The sequence below is a fragment of the Fusarium flagelliforme genome (genome assembly GCF_020744385.1).
Source record: "Fusarium flagelliforme strain FIESC 12 MPI-CAGE-AA-0113 chromosome Unknown B0J16scaffold_1, whole genome shotgun sequence".
NCBI classification, from domain to species: domain Eukaryota; kingdom Fungi; phylum Ascomycota; class Sordariomycetes; order Hypocreales; family Nectriaceae; genus Fusarium; species Fusarium flagelliforme.
Genome location: NW_025763503.1, coordinates 2,344,315 through 2,370,984, shown reverse-complemented (window position 1 = coordinate 2,370,984; position 26,670 = coordinate 2,344,315). Strand labels below are relative to the sequence as shown.

Genomic DNA, 26,670 nt, shown 5'->3' with positions numbered 1-26,670 from the left:
GAAGAACAACCTATCAAATAGAATATTGCGTTAGCACTGGCTGGCAGCTGGCAGCTTGGGAACAGGAGAACGATGGCAGCTGGCACAGCAGTGCCAATACCAATCAACATTCTGGCAGTGCCAATACTGACAAAGATTCTGGCAGTGCCAGGGCATCTTCATAACAATATCATTTTCATTCACACAATTGGTGCAGTGTAGTGGATAAATTATGCGTCTTAATGATGATAGTACAATACATAATACGAGCGCTCGCTCGTAGCCGTAGACTCCTTTTCCCTACCCTCGCCATATTAACCGGTAACTGGCCCGTAGCAACTAACCGACAATAAACCACGCCTAAATATTATTTACATACCCACAATGCAATGAATCTTCTACTCTCTTATTTCTTCGCCTTAGCTTTAGTACCAGTGGCCTTGGCCTTGGCCCGTCCTCGCTTGGGCTTGTCTTCCTCGTCGTCTTCGTCAGCAGCAGCGGCCTTGCTTGTCTTCTTTGTAGCCTTCTTGGCTTTTGGTTTCTTGATGTACTTGTCCTTCTTGAAGTCTATGTCGTCGTCGTCTTCGTCTGCTTCAGGTCCTTCAACAACTTCAGCGTCGTCGTCTTCAACGGCCTCCTCGAGATCAGGGACTTCCTTAGGCTGAGCCTTCGGGGCGGTGACATTGCTGGCCTTCATGAAAGGGATAGGATGGCTCATCGCGTTGTATCTGTAAAGATTTATCAGTTTCGTGCTAGAAAATGCGTAGGCGGTCTACTTACGTTCTGGTGAAGGCAGCCTTGGTCTTCGTCTCGATCTTGACTCGGTCCTCGCTCATGGTTCCAACGCCGAGTTCCAGGACGGCATCAAAATCTTCTCGGGTCAGGAAGTAGCTATCCATAAGATCGATGACTTCTCCCACGCCATCCACACCTTGATTCTGAAGTCGATCGACAAGCTGTGTCCACAGTATAGGCAGGTACTGCTGGCGAATCTCGTTATGGTCGCCAGAAGATCGGAGGCGCATGTGAGAGTGAACTTCTCGAATAGATCTACCAAGTCTTCCGTACTTGCTGTTATTGCCGAGCCAGGATGTAAAGTTGGATCCCATAAGTTGACCCGCGATGAAGCTGGCTGGGCGAACCGTACTGAAGACGGCATGTGTGGGCATAAGACTCCACTGCTGCTGAGGTCCATGAATCATGCGGTCAACCAGATCTCCATCACTGATGCTCTCTGCCGCATTATCGAACAGCTCAAGAGCTTTAAGGTTGTGCTCACGTTGAGTGTAACCCTTCCCGTTGAGAGCCATAGGCTTTGTTCGAAGATAGTTCTCCTGGATCATGAGATAACTGAATTCGTGGTCATTGAAGTAAAGCTCAATTTTGTCGTTGAGTGTCGATTTGCTCGCAGGAGCGAAAAGACCACCAGCTAGCATCTTTTGACAGATATCCCATGGCTTGAGGATGACATGTTTCTCCCAAGCCTTCGACATGGTCTTGGTTTGGTCATAGTCCATACTTGTCTGGTCCAGCTTCGCTGTGGAAATCATGTTGATAATTTGTCGGATATCTTTGTTGCTTCCTTCAATAAGCGCATCCACCACAGCAGGTGGGAGTTTGAGGCCTTCTCTATGGCAAATCGTCATAATGCGGGATCGGACCTGGTCAACAGTTGGACGATTGAATCGAATGTCGAATGCGACATGGTCAAAAGGTTTCATCTTGGGGAGTTTTCGTTCGTTACAGATGAGAATAAGAGGAATTTCAGTCTTCTTGCAGAACTTGGCCAAAGCGCCGACACCTCCACGGTCACCTGCAGACATACCATCGACCTCATCCATAATGAGGACAATCTTCTTCTTGGTCGCATCAACATCCTTGCCGTCTCCAGCAAAGTATCCGAGAAGCGAAGTATTGTTCATCACATCACTCACACCGTTCTCAACGAGCTTCTTGCTTCGAGAGTCACTGGCGTTGCTCTCCAAAACATCATAACCTTCCAGCTTGGCAGCTAGGTGGGCAGCCGTCGTCTTTCCAATTCCGGGAGGGCCAGAGACGATGATAGCGCGCTCACCACCCATCCCATCCGCGCCTCGTCGCTGGAAGTTGTATTTCTTGTTTTTGGGCCAGTTTCTGAGCCACAACTGGATCTTTTCAACCTGGGCCTTGTTACCACAAATATGGCTGAGCTGCGTTGGTGCATATTTGGAGGTTAGTAGCTGTACAGGAGGAGCTGCCGCGGGCTTTACAGGTGCTCCCCCAGCGACTGCAGCTTTCTTTGCAGCCTTTGCAGCCTCGGCTTTGCGGGCTTTCTCTTCGGCTTCCATTTCGGCAACTTGTTTCTTTACTTTGTCTTCGTCGGCCTTTTTCTTCTCTTGGGCCTTCTGAGCCCCTTTGCCGCCCCCTCCAAATGCAGGAAGTTTGCGAATCAAGTCGAAAAGTCCGTTCTCATCAATCGTCTTGATGCCATGAGACTTAATTTTTGCCAGCTTGCTTGGGCCAGCGTCTTCTCCAAGGACCACAAAGCTTGTCTTGCTGCTCGGTTGGCCAACAACTTTGCCACCATATCTTTTGACAAGAGCCTGTCCATCATCACGGCTGATACACTGCAAGACACCTGTGAAGACAAAGCTTAGACCAGCAAGGCACTCTTCCTCGCCCTCGGGGAGCTCGACTGAGCCTGAAGCTGGCTGGGCAGCTGCGTTGCCGCCTCCAAATGCATTCTTTCGCCAATCGAACTTGACATCGGGATCCTTTGGTGGTGGCGTAGGAGCCCGAACAGTAGCAACACTGTCAAGGATGTCTTTGATCTCGGCATCTTCTGGTTCATCGGCCTTCTTTGCTCGGGGAGCTCGGGGTTTGGCTGGAGCTTTTGATTTAGCAGTGGCGGTCTTCTTGCGAGGAGCCTCTTCTTCTGACTCTTCCGAATCTTCGAGAGGCGACTTTCGTTTCTTGCTGGCGGCCGCAGGCTTTACGTCGTCTTCGGAATCTTCTTTCTTGACAGCAGCCTGACGGCCTCGTGTAGCTATTCGCTTGGGTTTAGGGAGGGCCTCTTCCTCGGACTCATCCTCTTCGTAGTCATCATTCTTGCGCTTGCTTCGACCTTTGGCGTCAGCTGCAAAAATATCGCCATCATCTTCGTCTCCGTCATCCATATACGCATCAGAATCTTGATCAGCCGCATGATGGGTCGTGGTTTTTCGTGTAGTCGTTTTTCCATTCTTCGCTGGTGCTGAGGATTTCGCAGCCGCAGCATTTCCTCGGGGGCTCGATCGAACCGGAACTTCAGCTTTAGCTGCAGGCTTTTTAGGTGTTGCCGATTTGGTAGGTTTACTGGTCTTGTTCGAAGCAAAATAATCGTCGGCGGATATAGCCACGCCTTTAGGTTCGTCGTCCCTTTGAAAAGTTAGAAGGGAACCAATTGGTGGGATTCAAGGTGAGAGCAAACTTGGTTTTTTTCATGGGGGCGGCTTTAGCTGCTGGTTTCTTTACTCTATTTTGATGTTAGACTTAGTAAACAAAGAACATTAAGATAACATACTCTGCTGGCTCATCGTCATCATCTTCGCTGTCTTCAACAACTTTTCTTCCTTCTATACTATGGTTAGTACACTCTTAAGATCAGAAAGTAAATAAGATGACCTACTTGTACGCTTGCTCTTGGCCAGCTCCTCGGCTTTTCTAGGAGCTGGTTTCGGGGCACTACCACCCTTTGGCCCAAAGAAAGAACGAATGTCAGAAGGCATTTTGAGTGATGATGGATGCTTCAATGCTGATCGAAGAAGCGCATCGACACTTTTTATGCCTTTTTGGTGATGTTGCCTGGGTGAGAAGTGAATGCGTGAATCCCAGGCAATCAGGAGCAGCCTAGAACTTCGAGTCTAGTGACGTGCACGTTAGCTCCTTCTGGACGCGAATCTGACGCGAGGTGCGTGACTTCCAGCTAAAGTGGTTCACAGATGTTGGGGCCTTGATTTTCAGGCCACTTCAGCCCACCTTAGCCCACCTTCGGCATCGGGGAAGATTTTCTAGAGCTCCGTTGTTCGAGGCAGTTCAAGCCAACCCCCGACCGCCGAGATGAAGCCCACGAGTACATCGGCATTGCTCAATGCCTTCCAGGGCTTGAGGTTATGTACCTCTTCACCTTTGAGACAACTCCGTGCGCCCCTTCAGCAATCGTCAAAGACTCTCGATGCGACCCGACGACTTCAAAATGTCCGAGCCTTTTCGACGACCTCATCGATGCTGGGCAGCTGGCTGGAACCCAATTTGAACCGAAAGAAGAAGATGGCTAAGGGACGGCCTCGTGTGGCTACGGGTGGTTCTACCAAGGGTACGACAGTTCTGTTTGGCGAGTATGGTCTCAGAATGACGGATCACCACCGAAGAATCAGCGCAAAGCAATTGAAGATGGCCGAGGACACGATTAAAGTGCGACTTCGAGGACAAAAATATCGACTATACAAGCGAAAGAACTGTAACGTCGGTGTTTACGTCAGCGGTAACGATGTAAGGAAGGCTCTTTTAATTTAAGGCGGGACAAGTTCTCATGAGTTTGCAGATGCGTATGGGTAAGGGTAAGGGTTCTTTCGACCATTGGGCCACCCGAATGGCTGTAAGCCAGATCCTGTTCGAGATTCGAGGACGACTTCACGAGCAAGTTGTGAGGGATGCCTTCCGCTTGGCTGGTAACAAGCTTCCCGGTAAATAGCTTGCAATTCTGTTTAAGGAACCCGACTAATGATTGCCAGGCCAGTGGGAATTTGTAAAGAGGGGAGATCCTCCAGTGGTTGGAATCACCAAGCTGGATGGCGTGACTCTGGAAGATTTGAAGAGACCTCGACGACACATTGCTCCTGTAGAGCTACTGGAGGCTCAAAAAACCACAACGGAGACACCGGTTGGAAGCACATCCGAGGCTTCGCGCAACCCTTAGAGGGCTGAAATGATGAAATGAACGCCTTGTAAATTATAGAGGTGTAGAGCTGGCTGTAACTTGTACGAATACCATATTCAGGATCTTCCAATTGATTTGCAATTAGACAAATCAGCATCAGTTCAAAGAATGATGGACCTTTCCACGTCGGAGTTCCAAGTAAAATTGTGTGAGAACGAGCGTCCCAGGTGAATAAGCAATGCAGTCAGATACAGCTCGGATCTTAGCAGACCTCAATCCTCGCTCTAAGTCATGGCGCCGTTGCCTGCTGAACGGTATCCTGGTGGAGAGTGTGCACGGGCCATCTTCAATTCCAGGCTATCATTCACTTTACGCGACAACGCGTCTTCCTGCCACTACCAAAAAGCTGTCTCTGCACAATTCTCATCATCAGATTAAACAGCTTCCACAATGGCCCTTATTGTTGACAAGCACCGACCTCGGTCGCTCGATGCCCTCACATATCATGACGAGCTATCAGAGCGACTTCGCTCTCTTGTAAGTAAACAAACTGGCACTATGAAAGGGCAACTTCATTGACACAGCGTCCATATTAGGCCCAGAGCGGTGACTTTCCACACTTACTGGTATATGGCCCTTCAGGTGCTGGAAAGAAAACCCGAATCGTCGCTACGCTGAAAGAGCTTTACGGACCTGGTGTGGAGAAGATCAAGATCGACGCCCGAGTATTCCAGACGACCAGCAACCGCAAGCTCGAGTTCAACATTGTCGCCTCCATCTACCACCTCGAGATCACACCGTCCGATGTTGGAAATTATGACAGAGTTGTGGTTCAGGACCTTCTCAAGGAGGTAGCGCAGACACAACAGGTGGATCAATCAGCCAAGCAGAAGTTCAAGGTGGTGGTCATCAACGAAGCAGATCACCTTACAAGAGACGCACAAGCAGCTCTGCGACGAACGATGGAAAAATACTCGCCCAATCTTCGACTGATCCTCTTGGCGAATTCGACTGCCAATATCATTGCTCCGATTCGCTCAAGAACTCTACTAGTCAGGGTAGCGGCCCCGAGCCATGAGGAGATATGCGATGTGCTGGCCGTTTCGGCCAAAAAGGAGGGCTGGCCTTTGGTTGAGGGTCTACACCAGCGAATAGCCGAGGAAAGCGGGCGCAACCTACGACGAGCTTTGCTCATGTATGAAGCTGTCCATGCACAAAAGTACGTTTACACCAAGTAATGTTAAACGAAACATGGAACGAGGACCTAACATATTTAACAGCGAGAAAGTCACGGATAGCACACCTATTCCGCCTGCTGATTGGGAGGCCCTTATCGGTCAGATTGCGAAGGAGATCTACGAAGAACACACACCAGCCAGAATCCTGCAGGTGAGGTCGAAGCTCTACGATCTGTTGACGCACTGCATCCCCCCTACTACCATTCTCAAGACTTTGGCTTTCAAGCTAATTGCTCTCGTCGATGATGGATTGAAAGGGGAGGTGATTCAGTGGGCGGCCTTTTACGAGCATCGTATCAAGACAGGCACAAAGGTCATCTTCCATCTGGAGGCCTTTGTGGCAAAGTTCATGAGGATTGTCGAGATGTATTTGATGAGCATGGATATGTAATTACCCTAGAGTGTGTTCGGCGTTTAGGAAGGTTCATGTTGTACACACCTACAGGAGTTGACGGGGCTCTACTCTATTAATATGATTGTTAGCAATGATCTAACTTGCCGGCTATGGTTTGTTATACCGGCTGGGGCCAATAAATACATACGTGTGTTAGAAAAATGCTTTTCCACGGCCCCTGAGATTCTAGGGTATGCATGCCAATATTCCTGTGTATACACGTTCGGCTAGTTCCAATGCCAATAGCCTACCTGCTTGATGACAAGCCGTGGAGCCCAAGACCTGGCATCGGAAGTTCTACGATGAAAGCGCGGACTGGTATGGGAAAATGGAACCATGCCAAGGCGTACGGTACCTGGCTAATGACGAATGGAGTGATGAGAGTCATTCTATTGGTCGCTGATAGTTAATTGATGTCTTGGAAGGTGTCACAGTTCCTCAACACCTTGTGTAATATATGCGTAGGCCAAGCATTGTATGTGAACAGTCCTGTAGCCCTAAGCATACTGCATGAGCCAAGATGATTTAACGCAAAAGAATAGTCGCTTTGTTTGCAAAAGCTCAACTAAGATCGGACAACGCTACTCCATAAAGATCGATTATATGCTGGTGGTTTTATAGGGGTGGGCTTTTGTGGAAGCTTGAACCCGTTCACGCATGAGTTGATGCGATAACACAGCTATACGGTTGTGAATACATCCTAGGGTATTCCATATTATAGTGCTAAGATCCCGAGAAACAGTTCCTACAAAAACATATTATCAGAAAGACAATATACCGGGGCCCTGTAGGACAGATGGCTCTTAGCTAAAGGCATGCATACCGTGCTTCCACGAGGCCCTGGGTGGCAGGAGACTAGAGAATAGCCTCGGGAATCCTTGACTGAGGCTGACTGGGTAAGAGGAAACTAGAACTGGCATCCGAAAGCAAAGGGAGCCAGCTAAATTTGAGGCGAAGTATCAGGTGCAAAACACTGTATAAGCAAAGGTAAAGCGGCTGTTGTAACGGACAAGTTCCATTCGCTGGACAACACCACTTGATTAACCTCTCGGTCGAGTGCCGAATAAATACTACGGCCAAGCGGCGATACCCCAGATACAAGCAAACGTGGCTGGAAAGGCTACTGTAGCCACAGATGTCTTCCTGTTCAGTGGCTTCGGCTAAGGACATGAGCTTCGAGCCGACCGTTGGGGCACAGATCAACACCTCATGCAGCAAGGATAGACTCTGGGGCACAGGCTAAAGTTGGGGAATGGCGTGTGGGATGATGACCAGAAGGATGATCTTGAGAGAAACTAGCGATGATGCGGAGGAAACGAATCGCTAGTGGTTTGGAGAGCTGTATGCGAAGTTAGGTTATATCAGGATAGTAGAGGCGAGAGATTATCAGCATTAGCTGTACTCAATATCTTGAGGTTTTTATGTGATTATAATAAGAGTCACCGGTCCTAAATCGAAACCAAGTTTGTTGAGGAAAATCGAAAGGATTAATGAGACCCTGAAAGCTGGAGGCGAGGTCGGAGCTTCCAATACGCCAATGGAGTTGTCCAGATCTTGTCCCTGAATGCGGGGGTAGAAGGTGTGAGGGGCAGTTATGGATACGGCTGCAGCTGCCATTCTTCAACATCCATGCAACCATAACAACAACCATCCTCTCGGTTAACCTGGAAAGTGGAGACAGATCGAGCTCAATGCTATTTCCGTCACATTATTGCTTAAGAAGCATGGAACTGAATATCGAGTACTTACTTGCAAGGCCGCTCCAGATATCTGTTGATACAGAATCAACTCTCAACTTATATGGTTTCGACAAGCAAATACACCTACCGCTGTCAACCTCGTAGCGACTTCGGCTCCTTATCGACAGGGATATGAAGGCCTGCATTGGCGAGATGCAATACCTGTGCCAGTATCCACTATATTGCCGGCCGTCCAAAACTCCACCTTCTTCCATTACGACCATCAATCACATAACATGTTTTATCAACACCATCTTCCCACGCTTCGGCCCCGTAGCGGCTCCGTCGATTGACAGTACATGCGCCTTCCACGTTGCAGGCTATCAATAGTTCCCGAGTATTCTCCTGCTGTGACTTGCAGCAGTAGCAATGAACTTGAAGCATTTGAATCGGTTCTAGATGCATAACAAAATGGTTGCAATCGTCTAAAGGTTGCAGAAACGTCATCCGCTGCGGTTGGCAAGTATTTTGTTGGTCTGATGTTGAAGACTGACCTTGTTCTCTTGGCCTACATCGATAGTAACCGTGAATAGGTCGGCATTCAGTAAGCGCAGATAGAGTCTTGCTGTAGTTGGCATTAGATCTGACACTGAGGGCTTGTCAATGAAATCAGACATAGTATTCAATGTTTGATTCCCACACACTTGAGACCGACAGAAGTAATATGCAGCCGATTCACTCTAGGTTGTTTTAGCGTCGTTACCATCCATAGTAGGCACCGCGGGTATACTCTGAAGATTCGCTGGTTACTTTAGCCTATTGCGTATGTCATAGAGACGTAAGTTTCAGAAAGAGAGCCCTTGATTCATATCATCCTCGGGCAGAGGGTCTCGGAAGTGCCCCGATGAGATCTGGTATGAGTAGATTGCAGTCAGAGAAAGTAACCGTATGTTAAATCAATATCGAGAAATAGTAGTTCCGAATTCACATATTCAATTGATTTACACTGACGACGTCATATCGCATCTTGTTGCTGAGCAGGGTTTCTCTTTTCTCACGGACAGAGGCCGTGTCTTGTAACTGTAAATTGGCCACTTTGAATGCCGAGAATCCAATTCGAACATCTCGAGTGACGATCTAAAAACCATCTCGATTGAGTTGGTATACACCGTTCGGGATTCGCTGGTCGCCCGCCGGAGTGAGACTTAGCTACTGGCTATTCGGTACGTGGCTCGGGGGAAAGGATCACGGCAAGACCCCCCCGGTTCGCCGGCCGCAGCTCGGGTTTGCTCCAATTGGTGCAGGTACCAATGGGATTACCAGTGACAGTGGAAGGAAGGGAAGTTACAACGGCTACCTAGGCCTTCCAATGATGATGGACCCATTTACCATAAAGAAGCTCCCCCGCCAGACCGGACCTCATCAAACCTCTTGCTCCATCTCAACTATAATTCTAGCTCCTCCCCCTACTCCAGATTCCACCAGACACATTCCTCCTATCCCTTTCTATCACCTTCAACTTCAGGTTTTCCAGTTCGATTGTGCGACCTCTATACTTTCTCAACCAGCAACACCGAAAGCTGTAAGCACTGCCTGTACAAGCAGTTCTAACAAGCTCCACGGTCACGCTACCCCCACGTCAACGGACGTCGCATTACAGCGCTTAAACACCCAGAACTCAACGGAAAGACAGACGAAAAAAAACTTTAGAAATAACTCCCACCTACCACAACCACAATGGCTACCGCTGTCGAGCACCCCCAAGTCCATCATGGGCTTAAGGCTTCAGCTCCCGAGTCCATCCCCAAGAGCGCAATTCCTGCCGCTGTTGCCGCTCCCGTTCCCGCTCCCGCAGCTACTGAGACTGTCTCATTGAGAGCTGAAGAAACCAAAGCTCCTACCAAAGAGACGAAAACCCCTGTAGTTGCCGAAGCGCACCTTGTTGATACATACCGTAAGCTCGCTCAACCGTCCATACTTGATGATAGAAGGGCATTACTAACATTTACTTAGACCCCCCTCAGCGCATGTTTGCCAGTATGTCTCTCCGCTCCTTTGTTTTCTGTTGAAACGGAATTTTCGCCGCAACATCTTGCGCTGGACCCTGCCTTGCGGTTCTTTCCTTATTTCGTCTCCATTGCTCCGTTTACATGCATGGAATGCTAACCTTGCGACCCGGCAGAGCACCCCCACCGGCCCCACCTTGCCAGTAAGTGATCCCGGCACCCGCACCGGAGCCTCAACAGACACTGATCCACTCTGATAGACCTCGAGGAGTACAAGCGACTTTACAAGGAATCTATCACCCAACCCGAGAAGTTTTGGGCTGAGCGTGCCCGCGAGCTGATCTCTTGGGATCGCGACTTTCAGACCACCCGAAGTGGTTCTCTCTTGAATGCCGATGTATCATACTTTAACGAGGGTCGCCTGAACGCCTCGTACAACTGTGTCGACCGTCACGCTTTTAAGGACCCTGATCGTGTTGCCATCATCTACGAGGCTGATGAGCCCAGCGAAGGTCGCAATGTTACATACGGTGAACTCCTTCGAGAAGTCTCTCGGACTGCTTGGGTTCTCAAGCAGATGGGCGTCCGCAAGGGCGACACCGTTGCTATCTACCTCCCTATGATTCCTGAAGCTATTATCGCCCTTATGGCCTGTGTTCGTATTGGCGCAGTGCATTCAGTTATCTTCGCTGGCTTCTCTTCCGACTCCCTCCGCGACCGTGTTGTCGATGCTGGGTGCAAGGTTGTCATCACAACGGACGAAGGCAAGCGCGGCGGCAAGTTGATTGGCACCAAGAAGATTGTTGATGATGCTCTTAAGCAGTGCCCTGCTGTTGAGAATGTTCTGGTCTATAAACGTACCGGTTCCGAAATCCCATGGACCAGCGGTCGTGATTTCTGGTGGCATGAGGAGGTCGAGAAGTGGCCCAACTACTTCCCTCCTGAGCCCGTCGCTTCCGAGGACCCTCTGTTCCTCCTCTACACTTCCGGCTCCACTGGCAAGCCCAAGGGTGTTCTGCATACCACAGCTGGATACCTCCTTGGTGCTGCCATGACTGGCAAATATGTCTTTGATATCCATGAGGGTGACAGATACTTTTGCGGCGGCGATGTCGGCTGGATTACCGGTCATACCTATGTCGTTTACGCTCCTTTGATGCTCGGTGTATCCACCGTCGTCTTTGAGGGCACACCCGCCTATCCCAACTTTTCGCGATACTGGGACATCATCGAGAGACACAACGTTACTCAGTTCTACGTCGCCCCCACGGCTCTGAGACTACTGAAGCGTGCTGGCGACGAGCATGTTCGAGGAAAGTTTGCTCATCTTCGAGTACTGGGCTCTGTCGGTGAGCCCATTGCTGCCGAGATCTGGAAGTGGTATTTCGAAGTTATTGGTAAGGAGGAGTGTCACATCGTCGACGTAAGTTTCTTATCATAATGAGCGAGTATTACAGGTACTAACACGCACATAGACATACTGGCAGACCGAGTCTGGCTCCCACGTCCTAACCCCCTTGGCTGGAATCACTCCCACCAAGCCTGGCAGTTGCTCTCTGCCTTTCTTCGGTGTCGAGCCTGCCCTCATCGACCCTGTTTCTGGCCAAGAGATTCACGGTAACGATGTCGAGGGTGTTCTGACCTTCAAGCAATCCTGGCCTAGCATGGCTCGTACTGTCTGGGGAGCCCACAACCGGTATAAGGAGACTTACCTTGACGTCTACAAGGGTTACTACTTCACTGGAGATGGTGCTGCCCGAGATCATGAGGGTTTCTACTGGATCCGGGGTCGCGTCGATGATGTTGTCAATGTCAGCGGTCACCGTCTGTCAACTGCTGAGATTGAAGCAGCTCTATTGGAACACCATGCTGTTGCTGATGCAGCAGTTGTTGGTATTTCCGACGAGCTTACTGGCCAAGCTGTGAATGCTTTCGTTGATCTCAAGGAAGATGTGGAGTCAAACGATGCTCTTCGCAAGGAGCTCATCGTTCAAGTGCGCAAGAGCATTGGTCCCTTCGCAGCGCCTAAGGCTGTGTATATTGTGCCTGATATGCCCAAGACCCGAAGCGGCAAGATTATGCGACGAGTATTGAGGAAGATCGTCGCTGGTGAAGAAGATCAGCTCGGAGATACTACTACTGTAAGTTCCTCGTGCCGTTGACTCAATAGTAGAACCATTGGCTAACACAAAATGCAGCTATCCGACCCCTCTGTCGTGGAGAAGATTATCAAGGCTGTTCACGATGCCAAGCGCAAGTGAACGACTAACAAACAAAGAATAAGGGGGACATGATGCATCTTATCTACTGGAGTTATATACCATGGATACAATGGAAGCGGGAAGGGACAAAGTTTGGTCGACATGCGAACGGCCCGGAATGCACTCCCGTGTGGTGTTTAGGTTTGATGTTGGTACTCAACCAGGACCTGGAAGAGGATATCAATGGTTCGGTACCGTTTTATGAATGATTTATGAGCATTGCGGTTTTGGTTACACACATACTATTTACCTGGTTAAAATTGAGATACAAATGAAAGTCTAATAAACATCAAAGACCGATGACTACAGGGTATCTATGGTGAACCAACAGGAGCCTGTCCTCCATTACAAGATTTCTACAAATTACAACAAAGAAGGGTTACTATGGCTGGCTGTCGAACGCGTATACATAGTCGCGTGGCAGTGGGATAATGAGCGGGATAAAGAATGTTTTAATAACGGCTGGATTAAACTTCGGTATTTTTGGGACACCGCGTGGAACAACGGGAAGTCTAGTAAAGGTCCACACAGAAGTGCTTCGGAGTTATTTAAGATTTATGAAGTAAAACCCGACATGCAGAAGAAAGGATGGTCGAGGCGCGCCAACGGGTGGTTCCACCAGCGCTAAGTCAGTGGCTAAGAGGATCAAAGTCGTCATCGGTTTACTTGGAGGTCGTCTGACGAAAGAAATCTGAGAGAAGAAGTGTGCTCCAAACTAGGAAGGCTGTGCTGAAACTAGAGGAGACAAGACAAAAAGAGCAATATATCAGCTTACAGGAGGCTGATGAAAGGCGTTAAAGGTTGATGATTCAACAGATATACCGAGTATGGTGACATCAAGATGAGCAGTGTGACTTTTGAAACAAGCCTTTCAAGCCACTTGAACCTCATAATTAACTCGAGTTGTGCTGTTGATTCTGTAGCATGGTCTGTCTTTGCTAGTACAGTACTCACGGCAGTCAGATTGTGTTGTGTATTAGTCCCCGCTGAGTACCTCTACACCCTATCGCAAGATCTGTATCGTATCGAGCTGTCAATGCCAAGAGAATAGTCGATCCAAATGAGCAAGTGGGGGTTATAAAATGGCTGGATGGAAAGATACGAGAGTGAAACATAGACGAGAACTTTTTAATATTCGACTCAAGTCTCGGTCGGATACGCCGGCCTGGCCTGAGTCTTTTGGCTGGGGCAAGTGGGAGGCAGCCCAGATCTAAGAAGTTTATCAATCAGTTAATAACAATATGTGGGATAGAGAACCATTGCCAAGATCTGTAGACAGTCGATTTGTCAACATGTGCATCTCACATAAAGATGGAGTTTCACAGCTCTCTAATTATTCACGCAATGCATTGCATTGAGCGACAGCCGAATCGCCAACTGTTAGGGAGGCTATGCCGTGAAGGAACCGCGCGGCCTTTTGTCTGCAATTGGTTGGCCAAGACGCTTGGTAGTCGGTCCAGCCCCCACACCCCGACCTCTAGAAGACTTGGCAGACAACAAGCCCCTAGAAGAGCGTTACGAAGGGGATCTTGTTACTGGGCTAAGCCTAATAAGCCTGCTTAACAAACCTCCGCCACACGCTTAGCCTGTCTGCTCTTTTGCTTTGCCCGTCTTGTCTTGTCCTTTTTCCTGCCGTTGTGTTATCCAAACTCAATCCTGATGATCTTCCTTCAGTAGTCCAAAATAGTCAAAGATTCTTATTTCTTCGCTTCTTCGATTCTCTGACCCCTTCTTCTTGTGTATTTACTATTTACTTGTTCCCCTTATTCTACCTGGTAAATACAGGACCCTTGACTCCCACTTCCTTCTCCACACTATTCCATTCGGTACTGTTGATAAGTCCCCGTTACCGTCATCCTCGCCTGAACGATCTACGTCTCACTTTGATTACTTCTCGACTTCTCAACTTCCTGCAACTTCCTTACTTGACACTAAACTCGACTCACCTAAATCACCGCTGCTGTATGGCCTTGCAATAATATCACCGTAAATCGGCGCGTCGCCCTTTCACTCAAGGACCGCTCGAGGTCCAACAATCACCACCATGGTATCGTTACGGTCTATCGCGACCGCTATCGCAGGTGTCGCTCTGTTCTTCGAAACCTCACTAGGTATGCCATACCGTTGCGTTAGGCGTTATCAAATTTGTTCGGCATTCTAATCTTATTGGCACCAACAGCGAGCTCAGTTAAGCGCAACGCCGTTAACTATATTTCATTCATCGACGAGCCTGTTATCAACACACCGTCCCACCGAATCCGTGCTGATTCACACTTCGATCTCCTATTCTCACTACACAGCAAACAGCAGAAGATTCGCCTTCAACTCGAACCTAACCACGATATTCTACCCGACAACTTCGCCATTACTTACATCGGAGGCGATGGCACTGTACGATCTGTTGAAACGATAAAGCGGGAGGACGACAAGGTCTTCAAAGGTTCCGCCTTTATCCAGCGCATCGGAAGAGAGGGGTGGACAAAGGCTGGTTGGGCAAGAATTACGATCCATCGCGATGGCAAAACCCCTGTTTTCGAGGGTACTCTTCGAATCGACGGCAATCACCACCATATCCATACCGGTACCAACTACCAGCAAGTTCGACACGAAGACGACCCTGTTTTGGCTTCCTCAGAAACCAGCGACGATGTCATGGTTGTCTGGCGCGATTCCGATATCATGTCTTTTCACTCCGAAGAGTTGAAGAAGAGAGAGGCTTCGGCTGCGCTCTGCAACTCCGACACTTTGGGTTTCAACAGCAAGTTTCACGAACTTGAGGACTTTGATACATTTGGCGTCGCAAACTCTAAATCTCTCTTTAGACGACAATCCATCGACACCGGAAACACGGGTGACCAGGGTAGCAGTATTGACCTACAGTCGACGATTGGTTCAGTGAACGGCTGCCCGACTAGCCGAAGGGTCGCCCTTCTGGGTCTCGCGACTGACTGTGAATACACTTCGACTTTCAACTCTTCTGAGGCGCTCCGGAAGAGTGTCATTAGAATGGTCAACGATGCATCCCAGGTTTACGAGAGCAGCTTTAACATTACCCTGGGTATCCAAAACCTCACCATTAGTGACGCAAACTGCCCCGGCAGCCCATCCGACACGGCGCCTTGGAACCAAAAGTGTTCTAAAGATGTGAATTTGTCAGACCGCCTGAACCTATTTTCTGCATGGCGTGGCCAGAACCCAGATAGCAACGCTTACTGGACACTGCTGAGCAAATGTAACACGGATTCTGCGGTTGGTCTTGCCTGGCTAGGTCAACTCTGTCGCCCTGGCGCTTCGGCCAACGCCAACAGTGGAGGCCGAAACGAAACCGTTGCCGGAGCCAACGTCGTCGTTAGAACTTCAGCAGAGTGGCAGGTTTTTGCCCACGAGACAGGCCACACCTTTGGTGCTGTCCATGACTGCACTTCCGATGCCTGTCCGGTCTCATCGAACGCGCAGGCATGCTGCCCTCTGAGTAAATCGTCATGCGACGCCAAAGGAGACTTCATCATGAACCCCTCCTCCAGACCTGGCATCAGCGAGTTCTCGCCTTGCAGTATTGGAAACATTTGCTCAGGATTCAGACGCAACGTCAACGCGGAGTGTTTGACGGCAAACAGAAACGTCAAAACCATTTCGGGCCAGCAGTGTGGTAACGGAATTGTGGAGGAGGGTGAGGACTGCGATTGCGGTGGCGAGGAAAGCTGCGGCAGCAACTCTTGCTGTGACGCAAAGACATGCAAGTTCAAGGGTGATGCTCAGTGCGATAACTCCAACGAGGAGTGCTGTACCGACGAATGCAAGTTCGCTTCTTCGGGAAGTGTCTGTCGGTCAAGCACTGGCCCTTGTGATCCCGAGGAGAAGTGTACTGGAAAGGACGCGACATGTCCCAAGGACGAACATAGCGATGACGGCGAGAACTGCGGCGACGGACTCCAATGCGCCTCGGGCCAGTGTACATCGCGGGATGAGCAGTGCCGAGCTAACTATCAGAATACCACATCGTCATCGATCGTCAAGGCTTGCTCTAACAGCTGCCTTCTTTCTTGTCAGACTTCAGGCGATGGTTACTGTCTGCAGCGAAATCAGAACTTCCTTGACGGCACACCTTGCGGCGGTGGCGGAGGCAAATGCCAGAACGGAAACTGCGAAGGATCATCAACATGGAAGGAGATTGAGAACTGGTTCAGAACCAACAAGAACATTGCAATCCCCGTCGGATGTGTGCTTGCCGGGCTTCTGGCCTTGGCCTTCTGTTGTTGCTGCTGGAGCTGTATTCGACGACGCATGGCTCGTCGCAAAGCTGCGAAGCGACCAGCCATGAGCGCTTGGCCAGGATACCCCCCTCCTCCTCCTGTTCCAGGACATGGCCCCCAAGGCGGATACCAATACGCACCTATTGATCACAACAACGGATGGCAGCAGCAGCGAACTCGCAGTATGAGATATGCTTAGCCCTGGATGTTTTTCTTTGTACAGAGACGAATATTACCACTCTGTTGAAGCATTTGCTGGCGTTTTCACTGGGCATATTGATTTCATCGTTGTTTTTCTTCTAAGTGGTTTCTGTTCGAGAAATGGGAATGGGGTCACTACATATGCATTGATTTAACAAGTTTTACCGTGGCAACCAGCGGACTTTTGAACATACAAGATGGAAGGCTCGGATACGGGTCATGGGACGTGTAGTTGACGGACAAGACATACACAGACAAACACATACACCTATACACTTGAATGCCCATGTTAGATTTTAGCACGCCTATGACGACAATTAGATAGAAAGAAAGAAAATCCACATTTGTTCAATCTGGACTTGCTGAATAAACCAGGCAGTGACTGTACGAGGTAAAAAAGCTTGATTCATTCGTTCAGAAAGTCTTCAATCAGGAGAAGCCAATCATTAATATCTTGAAGAATTGATATAAATGCTTCAACTTCAAGTGCTGCATAATAATAGCCTTCATCTCCACCTGCAGTAGGGCCGGCACTGCGCTATCGATTGACCCGATCGCTTACTCGGCGCTTTGTACTCCGAGTTGAAGTTGTAGATGCGTCGTCGTACTTGTCATTATCAAACCCGCATAATTGACGCATGAAGCGGAGGCGTTGACCAGCGATGCTCTGTAGAATTGATTTAGCATAGGCTAGGTTTCTTGTATGAAAGGCAACTTACGTCGCCATTGGCTTGTGCGTGCGCCATGAGAGCTTCTGGATTGTCGAGAACGAACATGGCTTCTCCTCTTCGTTCCCTTTCCATGTGTGATTCGGTGACGTGACTATGAGACTTGTTAGTTTGGAGGTGAGTGAGAGAGGTTGTACATACCGCCCTCCGAGCCGCATAGGCTCAGCATCGCTTGCGTCGCTTTCTTCGCTGTAGGGATTCTTTCCACGTGCTTGCTTATCACGCATTTCGTTTGTCCATTCTGAAGAGCGGTTGTTATGGGTGTGTTGTGATTTGGGCGTTGAGGAAGCCATGGCTTGTATTGTGATGGACTTTCCGTTGAGGGCTGGTGTTGATAGAGATGATGTTTTCCCGATGACAGATTGTGTATACTATAAAGCGAGAGGCGATATAAAAGATGAAGGTTGGGCCTAGCAGGTCTTTGTTATAAATTTTATATAAACAAAAGTGAAAAAAGTGAAAGGTAATAGATCTCGAGTCATTCAATCCGATGAATATAAGGTGGGATGTGTATCAACTAATACGGACTGGTAGGAAGGAGGAACCTTGAAAATGAACGGCCCCTCTCTCCTCCAAAGCGGGGCAACGGGCTCTCTTGTCACTTACATAAACTTGTGAAATTTTGGCTTTAAGTTGGACGAGCAGAATAGAAATACATAGAGACTAACAAGAGAGGAGGAGGAAAGAATCGAAGCTAATGCAGGTTAACATGCAAATGCACATGGCCTCGAAAGGAAATGGAAAAGTCGGCGAACTTTGTGGATGGGGGTAGAGCATCGATATAAATGGGTCTGTCCTTCTTTTTCTTTTTGTCTTTGAAGAAAGAGAGACATTCAACAGTGTTTGCATTGACTCGGTCATGCCCGTGAGATCTGGTCTACACCTGGCTGGGTCATGAGTGAGATTTCGATGTGATGAAGTGAGATATGACAGACTCTCATCTTCTCATTGGGCATTATACGTGGTTGTAAGCAACAAGGCGAAATAGCTCGAAGAAACAATGACTTGTTCGCACATGATAATGAATGCATTATATCGTACAGTACACTATAGACACTTTCTAAACTACCTACAGCTGAGACTGGGACTGAGACATGCAAGGCGAAATATGTGGTAGTCTTAACCGAACCATGCTTCTCCAATTACCACCATCTATCAGAACGACCGACCTGGTTGGGATCTACGACTGACTGCTTAATTCAGATAGCTACAGATTAGGTCTTCTTTTCTCTTTTCCTGAGCCTCAACAATTTCGTCTACACAGCCCTAGACCTTGCAACCGGACATCGTTCCGCTCAACTTGCATGGGATTGATCTTGGCAGGCTTGGATAGGATCATCTTGATGCTGCTGTGGCTTGTTTCATGGTGACCATTGGATATCTCTGCCGTCTCTTTGCACCAATGATTTCATATCTCGGAGCAAGTGCCGGATCATAATTAGCCAATCGTATCTTTGTCGGTTTGCTGTTGTAGCCTACATTCCTCCGATAATCTGAACCCTCAGACTCCCCCAGCACGATTTGAGAATTTGATCATGTATCTCTACTAGGCTGCTCGTCTTTGTAACGGATATATCGTATTGAATTTGTTGCTATACTGGTATTGTCGGCCTGGCTAGAACCAACCTTAACTCCAAATGTGTCAAAGCAAACCCTCCTCATGTTTTTCTGCGCCATTTCATCATCCCGACTGGTATATATCGTACAAATGTTGTAAAGGGGCCATTCCCCCAAAAACAGTGGCAAAGGGAATTGGACACTGCGCATCACGCGCGCCCATAACGCTCAAACCGCATTGCATTGCATCGCTCCCTCCAAAACTTCCCGATGTGTACCTCGCCTTCCTTGAAACCCAGGATCCAAGACGTCAAAGAGAGAGAAGAAAAAAAAAAAGGCAGACGTCAAAGCCATATCGTTTGTACTCCTATAACTTCTATGCGTGTTCCTTCATCAACGGAGGTTTCGTATGTAAGAGGTGCTCAGATTGTGTGAGTGCCAATCGAAAAGCTTGTTCAACTCCGTAGCCAGCCGGTCGTCGTTCGTCGTCGTGATATACAAGAAATAGATCTAGCGAACGTCGCATTTTCGTATGGTTGGCTGCATCAGCCATGTCCGGGCAAAAATAGACATTAAGGACTTCCGTGCATCCCGCTTCGCGATGCAGTCGCATGGCTGCATCTCCCAACAGTGCCTAAGTGCGCACGGTCGAATGTACGTCTCCGTATAGTATCTTCCATTTAAAGCGTTCCGAGTGACGTGATCATCTTCGGAAGTTAATGATGGCAAGCTTGAGAATATTAGTACACGGGTCGTAGTCTTACAACATAAACTCAACTCACTCTGCTATTGGAGCCATACGCCAGCTTCTGGCCATCGGCGTCCCAGCACAAGCAGTGCTCATCTTCCTCGTCAGATTCTGTGTTGGCCTTGGGGCTAAGCCAACCAGGATGAACTGGTCTACTCCAGCTTGCTCGAGGCACAGCGTGGCTTCCGACCTTCCAGATCAAGACCTGCGTCGATGTTGCACCGGCGATAAAAGCCCCATCGGGCGTAAAGGCGAGTCGCATAATCGGGGAATCCATCGTCAAAAAGCATTTTGGTTTGCTCTCAGGCATTCGGGCGTTCCAAATAAGTATAGCGCAGTCGTCGCCTCCAGTCGCAATCAGTCGCTCATCGTCAGCTCCAATTTGATTTTCGGGAATAGGCTGCCATTGCATCGTAGTAATGGCACCTTGGTGAGCAGAAATAGATCTTCTTTGTCCATTTTCGTCCCATAGCTAAATCAGTCAGCATCTCTGTTCAATTAATGAGTATAGTGTAGTTCTCACATCGAGTGTGCCCTTGTCGCTGGATGTGGCAGCTAATCTCGACCGTCCATCAAAAAGTACTTGAGTAAAGCTGTCGTCCTCCTTAGACTCGAATTTTCTTCCTGCGATTATCGTTGTGTCCGTGCATTGAAGGCACATCATCAGGTCACCGCCGCACAGCAAGAACTCTGCATCGCCAGTCCAGACGGCATCGAGGGGCGTAGCCGCGATGTCATGACCAGGAAGGAGAAAGGACAAAGAATTACCGGCAGGCGGGTAGTGCACAGTAACAAGAGCACCACCCTTGTCGGGCGAGATGGCGAGCAGCGCGGTGTTGTTGGGGTTCCATGAGAGTTTGATAATAGGCGGTTCCGACACTTCCATAGACTGTAAATGTGCACCCTCAGCTGACCACACGTTAATTGAAGCCTGATTTCTCGAATCGGTGGCTACTGCAATAGCAGCACCATCCGCGGTCCACGACAGGGCTGTGACTGTTGTATCGCGGGGCACGTCACGGTCGAGCAGGGAATGGCCTTGGGGTGACACGTGATCTTGGCCCGGTTCAACGGGGCCCGCACGCGCGACGGTCCAAACGCGGGCTAGCGCATCCGTACCAGCAGCCGCCAGGATGGACGGATCTCTTGGGTTCCACTCGCACTGCAAAAGGATGGGAGCGTTGTCAGGCCCAGAGGGTGAAGCTGGTGATGGCGTGTTTCCTCGACCTTGGCCTTCAGCTTGGTCGTCCACTAGGCGAATAAATGTTGTCTCCGGAGCCAGCTCCTCGACTTTATCAACCTGTGTACCCTGTTCGGGCCCGTCAGTTCGCACCATTGGCTCTGGCGCTTGCTCGCCTTCGAGAGGCGAAGGATATGCGTGGTTGTCAGGCTGGTTGTCAATCTCCATCGGTGTCGTCACAGGAGCCGGCGCTGTTGTTGCCGTGGGTGCTGTTCCGGCTGCGGCTCCTGTTCCTGTCGCTGATGTTGTCATTTGAGCTGATGCCGGTACCGATACTGAGGCCGGTGCTTCGGCGCCATTTTCCAATCCATTGCTTAACCGTTGGCGTTTTACTGGCGATCCATTCGATAATTGCTGCTGAGGTCGTTTCCTTGATACCTCCTCTTCAATAACTTCCTCTCCTTCGGCATCCTCTTCCTCTTCTTCCTCAATCCTGCCCTGTGGGTTGGCGTCCAAAGGTCCAAAAATACCGAACTTCAAAGCCTCGGCTGCTTCCGCTGATGCATTGGGAGGCAGCTGCGCGTAGTGAATCTGTCAGCCTCTGACCGTTTTGGAAGGTTGGCTTTGTAAAAAGTACATCCCACCTCGCCTTACTTCGGTGAGTGGGGGACAAGCGTAGCGTCGCAACTTTCATGGAAAACGATAATTTCCAGGGTTACTTACCAATTTGCGTGCATGCTCACGTTCAAGCGCGTGATATTGAAGGCCGCGATTAATGACCGAAACCAATGCGTGACTCTTTACGTGACGCGCAAAGGCGAATTCTCTATGGGGCTGTTTGACGTGCCATTCCTTTTGAAATTTGGCGGCAGTCTCTCGGTAATCTGTGAGGAAAGTGAGGTTAGGTTTGCTGTGGCGCTATGATCGCGCAGAAGTGCTACATACTGCCTTCAAGAAGGAATCTGTAGATGAGGAGAAATGTATGGTCAGCACAAGTTCCAAGAGTTCCAAAAGTCGCGTTTGAGAAGAACTGGCGCCGCGGGTGGAAGCCAGAGACGTGGAGTACGGTAGGTGGTGACGAACCTCCAAACAAGAAAGTTGACTCTGTCCGAGTCGAGGAATTCCTTAGCGACCATGGTCCGGAGGGCGCCGCAGAAGGCGCAGCGTCGCTAAAGAGTCGCAGTCGAAAATATGAAGCAAAAGTTATAGCACAAGTGAGCTGGCTCCCGAAAACCAACCTATTTTGGAGGCGCAAGCGGATTATTCGAAGTTGTTTATGGGGGTTTGACTAAGGAAAGGTGAGTGAAGATGCAAAAGACAGATGAAATTCAAGGTTCCAGTTGGGGCGGTGGTGAAGTGGGTACGTACCTCTAGTCCCATCCATTGGATCTCTCCTCTGTTCTGTTGTACGTCTGCCGCCCCTGTAGGTCACTCCCGTCCCAGCCCAGTCCACTGCAGCCTGAGATTCAATCAATGCTCCTGCTGGCTTCTAGTTCTAGCGGATGTACCTACTGTACGGCACTGAACTGTCTAAGGTACAGGCACCAGGACCAGGTTAGGCTAGCCAGGCTAGCACAGGATCAGGTCGTTCTGCTTGTGGCTCTCCCCGTTTCTGCTAGCTCGAATTAGTTGGGGTGATGCAAGGATGGATTGGATGGAAGGGTACCTTGTCGAGGTACCCTTAAAACGCCAAGAATAAAGCGACATTGCTTGCGCACGAGCTACGGGTCCTTTACGGGGAGCTAGGCACGGGGCTGACGGGGGTGGTTTTGAAGATTGGTACATGACCGTTCGTTCCCTCCTTCCAACCCACGAAATGCGTCTCTTCCAGTTTTGATAGTCTATATGGAGAAATGGACTGCACCGAAGACATAACCTAAAAGCTCCCTTCATCCCTCATGATCCAGTGTTGTCATCATGAACAAGACACGATCCCTCCGTCAAAAGAGACATGTCCTCAAGACGCATTGGGTGGGAGGGAGCTAACCCACTGAACGGCGGGCTTGAAATGGAAAAGGCGCTAGCGAACGCCAAGTCGAAGCCTCGAAGGATGGAAAAACAGACAGAACTGGACCTTCCATCAGCGAGAGTCTTGTTTTTTTCAAGGTGGTCATTACCTATCTGCCCCAGCGGGCGCGTTGTTTCAATGTACCGGTACCTCCAAGATGGTGGAATGGTCACCAATCGATTCATCGTGGACCTGCGGACAAACAGGGGTTCACTGTAAGCATTTGAAGGTCCTTGAACCCGTTTGGGCCATGCATTGTTGGATATTGAATGATGAATGGGCGAATGCAACCTCCAATATTAGGACTGTCGAAATAAACACCACCGGCTCCAGCAACAGCAGCACCCCCCAGTCAGAGTAGCGTAGTGCAAGGGCAGTGCCACCTAGAAAACGATAAGTAGATTTGCCTGACCTTGGCTGGTCAGTCGCCCATTTCATAGGCGCTTTGCCAGGCTAGGTTTGTCTTCTTCAACAGCGGCGTTCTGCGGTAATGACAAGGTTTTGAAGATCATGTCCCTTGTCGGGCGGGAATGGTGACAGTGGTTCAAGATGATGAGGGGCTACCGATCAAGCGATGGTGAGGCAAATGAAGTCTTTAACCGATGGTGAAGAGATGGAGTCGAGATGTTTTTTTCTTTCTTTTACTGTTTCCTTCTTCTCTGTCTGTCATATCCTGTTTTGGCTGTCTTCTTGGCAAAGAAATGGAAGAAATGTTACCGCTCGTCATCGTTAGATTACGCCCCTGCCGCTGCGAGTGTGATGGTGTTCCGTCAATGTTTCCCCCCAGTTTGTGCATGAGGCTTCTCGAATTTCGAACCAATCAAAAGTGGTTGGTCGCCTTAGTCACGGCTAGTCCGCGTCAAATGCCATGCCATGCTTCCCTCCAGGGCTCGGGCTGATGCATTCGCTTTTCCTCCCAAAAATCTGAGACGGATGCAGATCGGCCCCGACAGGGGTCATGGTCGAGCCTGTCCACTTTTGATTCAAGTACTGGTACTTGAACATGTGTTGGGCTTCTTTTCCGTTCCCCGCCCATCCCTTTACGCTTGACCTTTCCTCTACCCCTGCTGCGCTCACTCCAATTCGAGGTCATAATGTCACAATGGGCGAGAGAACCGAGTCCAATCTGGGCTTTTGAGAGAATTTGCGCTGTCATCAACATGTGAGCGCAGTTTGATCGTTTGCTGATGAATAACCTTTTATCGCCTTCCATAGATATTTGAGCAACAGTCCCTCTCCTACGTTGCTGTACTGTACCCCCATCAGCCACCACCGTCAAGACAACTCAATCCTCAGTCTGGGGAGGCGACGGATGGTTCAAGACAAGCCAGCCCACAACCGAAAAGAAAGGCCCACCTAAAAGCACCGCCCCGGCATGCTTGCCTGGCCTGGCTCCCACAGCTCCGGACGGACAGATGCCACCACAAGCAAGGATGTCACACCCAGTGTCATCCAGTCCCAGTGGCCAGTTTGAGCATCCAAATCAATCTCTGCGTGACATGACATGCACAACTCACTGCCCTCACCGGTAGCCGCTAGGTAGTCGGGGAAAGATAAACGCAGATAAATGTTGCGAATGGCAGCAAAGCACAGAGCACAAGCAGGACATGGCAGGGCTTATTCGCGATTTGTTGGTCCCATTGCTTACTTGCTGGATTGCCAGCGTCATCTCCAACAGCACAGCACTGATAAGCTGTACGACTGCTTCAAACCCCTCGCAACGCAACATTCTGCGTGACAACAACAGGAACTGTTGCCATCAGTTGCGCACAGAAAGACAGCCTGTAAAGCGTTGACCCTACGTACCAACCAATCCATCGAAAAGGTGCTCGCAGTTCTGCCTGAACTTCCATCCATTACGTGGCAATACTTTAGCTCAGTCAAAGGGGCCGCCAAGAAGAGCCCACACGCAGCCGGGGCCAGCGGCTGTCTGCCCTTGTTCGAGTCTTGAACCACCAAGCTTTTAGCGGTCATTTTAAGGAACAGGCTTGAATCCAGTATCGTGGTTTGGACTTCAAGACGGCGCGGCTTGAGCAACATCATCACTGTCCCTCCACGATACAAAGCTGTGGTACCTGATAAGATACAGAACACAACGCCCCCAACGCGTTGATGCACGTCTTGCTTTCCACACACGCAGCCCACGACAAACCTCCGAACATGGCGGGTACCCGCACGTTTTGGTTTCGACAGGGCCCCGTGCTTTTCCCTCTCTTCTTTGCGTCAAAGCACGGACTTTTGTGATGATTTCAGTCAGCGGTTGGTCGAGATAACTCTGCAGCAAAAGACTCGTTGCTCCCTTGCTCGCTTCCTACGGTTGAGTTACAGACGAGATTATCTAATCGTGCAAGTACTCCCGAAAGAACAATCCTTTTTCCCATTCCCATTCCCACCATGGTTATATTGCCGTCACGTGATAGTTATTATCGAAAGCCTCCCGTGGCATTCCCGAGGTTCTCCTTGACATTGTGCATCTCCCGTTCGGTACTTGGACCCTCTCTCAACGCAACGTTGGCCAAGTCGTCTCTCTGGCGCAAATCTCCGGGTTCTAGGCCCATCATCAATATGGACTTGTCGACATCAAATTATGCAATACTAGACCGTATGGATTGCATGTACATCTTCAGACACGAATGCTCCATTCGTCAATATTCAAACTCGGCAAAAATCCCCAGCCATGGGCTTGATCAAAGATGTGGCTATCTTTGCTTTGCCCCTGCACGACATTACAAAGTCTTGCCCCACCAACTCCATGCTTGAGAGACACAAGGGAACAACACATCGAGAATCCAAATGCTCTCGACCAATTAGGTGCAGGCCGGGAGCTAGTCACCTAAAGACATCCGTCATCTTGTCTTTGCCGAACCCCCCGAGCCTTGACCGGGTTGGCTATCTCCATTCCACAATTCAATATTGATGAAGAACCCAATATCGGTAGCAATTGGCACTACGCCAACATGCTTGATTCTCGTGTCCGGAAATATGCTTCTTCTAAAAATGAATTGACGTGTTCCAGGATCTTCAAAGTTAATCGTAAGGTTTCAAGATCTGAATGTGGAGACAAACATGATGCGGCTACTTCAAGACATTCGTGCCTCCAACGCTTGGATATGAAACGGCTCTGATTTTCACCGGGTTATGCCAATTGCAGCTCAAATGCGTGCTATTATCATTTGACAGTAAGAATCAGAATCAAGCCCAACAAGCCATGTGTTAGACTGGTCGGCATTGGCTGGCCTTTGCTGATTAGAGAAGTCCCTGTAAAGCCGGTCAGCAACCAAGGCGGAAACCATTCGGAGTCGCAGCCATGATCCGCTAGTGCCCACCCTGGAACGATTAAGCCCATGTTTAGAGTTTGACGTTGTGAGAGTCTATGAAAACTTCAAGCATTTCACTTCTTGATGTGCTGGAATTCTCAAGGGTATACCAATCAAGAGCATTTGATCAATATGCATATGTCGTCAAGGATCTCTCATGGTTTGGATCAATTGAATAGCCGAACTGGAAACCCCTAGAATAGAGCTTAAGCATGCAGCGTAAA

At 49.4% G+C, this 26,670-nt stretch overlaps 7 protein-coding genes across 7 annotated transcripts; 4 read left to right on the top strand and 3 right to left on the bottom strand.

Moving 5' to 3' along the window:
* Window positions 1-203: 203 nt before the first annotated feature.
* B0J16DRAFT_359600 (replication factor RFC1 C terminal domain-containing protein) lies at window positions 204-3,823 on the bottom strand. Its single transcript, XM_046129660.1, has 5 exons — window positions 3,626-3,823; window positions 3,521-3,572; window positions 3,428-3,472; window positions 760-3,375; window positions 204-707 (listed from the first exon to the last, which is right to left on the bottom strand). The coding sequence occupies exons 1-5, from the start codon at window positions 3,723-3,725 to the stop codon at window positions 386-388; spliced, it is 3,135 nt and encodes a 1,044-aa protein (XP_045988746.1). The 5' UTR covers window positions 3,726-3,823; the 3' UTR covers window positions 204-385.
* Window positions 3,824-3,974: 151 nt separating this feature from the next.
* Window positions 3,975-5,130, top strand: B0J16DRAFT_327466 (ribosomal protein L10e/L16). The gene is made up of 3 exons (XM_046126099.1): window positions 3,975-4,488; window positions 4,541-4,682; window positions 4,731-5,130. Exons 1-3 carry the CDS (start codon window positions 4,057-4,059, stop codon window positions 4,913-4,915), a joined length of 759 nt encoding a protein of 252 aa, XP_045988745.1. The 5' UTR covers window positions 3,975-4,056; the 3' UTR covers window positions 4,916-5,130.
* Window positions 5,131-5,231: 101 nt separating this feature from the next.
* B0J16DRAFT_278205 (P-loop containing nucleoside triphosphate hydrolase protein) lies at window positions 5,232-6,659 on the top strand. Its single transcript, XM_046123830.1, has 3 exons — window positions 5,232-5,413; window positions 5,473-6,095; window positions 6,157-6,659. Exons 1-3 carry the CDS (start codon window positions 5,327-5,329, stop codon window positions 6,503-6,505), a joined length of 1,059 nt encoding a protein of 352 aa, XP_045988744.1. The 5' UTR covers window positions 5,232-5,326; the 3' UTR covers window positions 6,506-6,659.
* Window positions 6,660-9,554: 2,895 nt separating this feature from the next.
* Window positions 9,555-12,737, top strand: B0J16DRAFT_327460 (uncharacterized protein). The gene is made up of 6 exons (XM_046126098.1): window positions 9,555-10,141; window positions 10,201-10,224; window positions 10,370-10,396; window positions 10,454-11,616; window positions 11,669-12,334; window positions 12,392-12,737. Exons 1-6 carry the CDS (start codon window positions 9,925-9,927, stop codon window positions 12,452-12,454), a joined length of 2,160 nt encoding a protein of 719 aa, XP_045988743.1. The 5' UTR covers window positions 9,555-9,924; the 3' UTR covers window positions 12,455-12,737.
* Window positions 12,738-14,006: 1,269 nt separating this feature from the next.
* B0J16DRAFT_366351 (Metallo-peptidase family M12-domain-containing protein) lies at window positions 14,007-17,252 on the top strand. The gene is made up of 2 exons (XM_046130084.1): window positions 14,007-14,565; window positions 14,634-17,252. Exons 1-2 carry the CDS (start codon window positions 14,499-14,501, stop codon window positions 16,904-16,906), a joined length of 2,340 nt encoding a protein of 779 aa, XP_045988742.1. The 5' UTR covers window positions 14,007-14,498; the 3' UTR covers window positions 16,907-17,252.
* Window positions 17,253-18,253, bottom strand: B0J16DRAFT_327456 (uncharacterized protein). Its single transcript, XM_046126097.1, has 3 exons — window positions 17,778-18,253; window positions 17,628-17,730; window positions 17,253-17,575 (listed from the first exon to the last, which is right to left on the bottom strand). Exons 1-3 carry the CDS (start codon window positions 17,927-17,929, stop codon window positions 17,447-17,449), a joined length of 384 nt encoding a protein of 127 aa, XP_045988741.1. The 5' UTR covers window positions 17,930-18,253; the 3' UTR covers window positions 17,253-17,446.
* A 1,531-nt stretch (window positions 18,254-19,784) lies between these two features.
* Window positions 19,785-22,429, bottom strand: B0J16DRAFT_13313 (WD40-repeat-containing domain protein). The gene is made up of 6 exons (XM_046121775.1): window positions 22,205-22,429; window positions 22,067-22,083; window positions 21,845-22,005; window positions 20,465-21,697; window positions 19,972-20,413; window positions 19,785-19,923 (listed from the first exon to the last, which is right to left on the bottom strand). The coding sequence occupies exons 1-6, from the start codon at window positions 22,255-22,257 to the stop codon at window positions 19,910-19,912; spliced, it is 1,920 nt and encodes a 639-aa protein (XP_045988740.1). The 5' UTR covers window positions 22,258-22,429; the 3' UTR covers window positions 19,785-19,909.
* Between the last annotated feature and the right edge of the window lie 4,241 nt (window positions 22,430-26,670).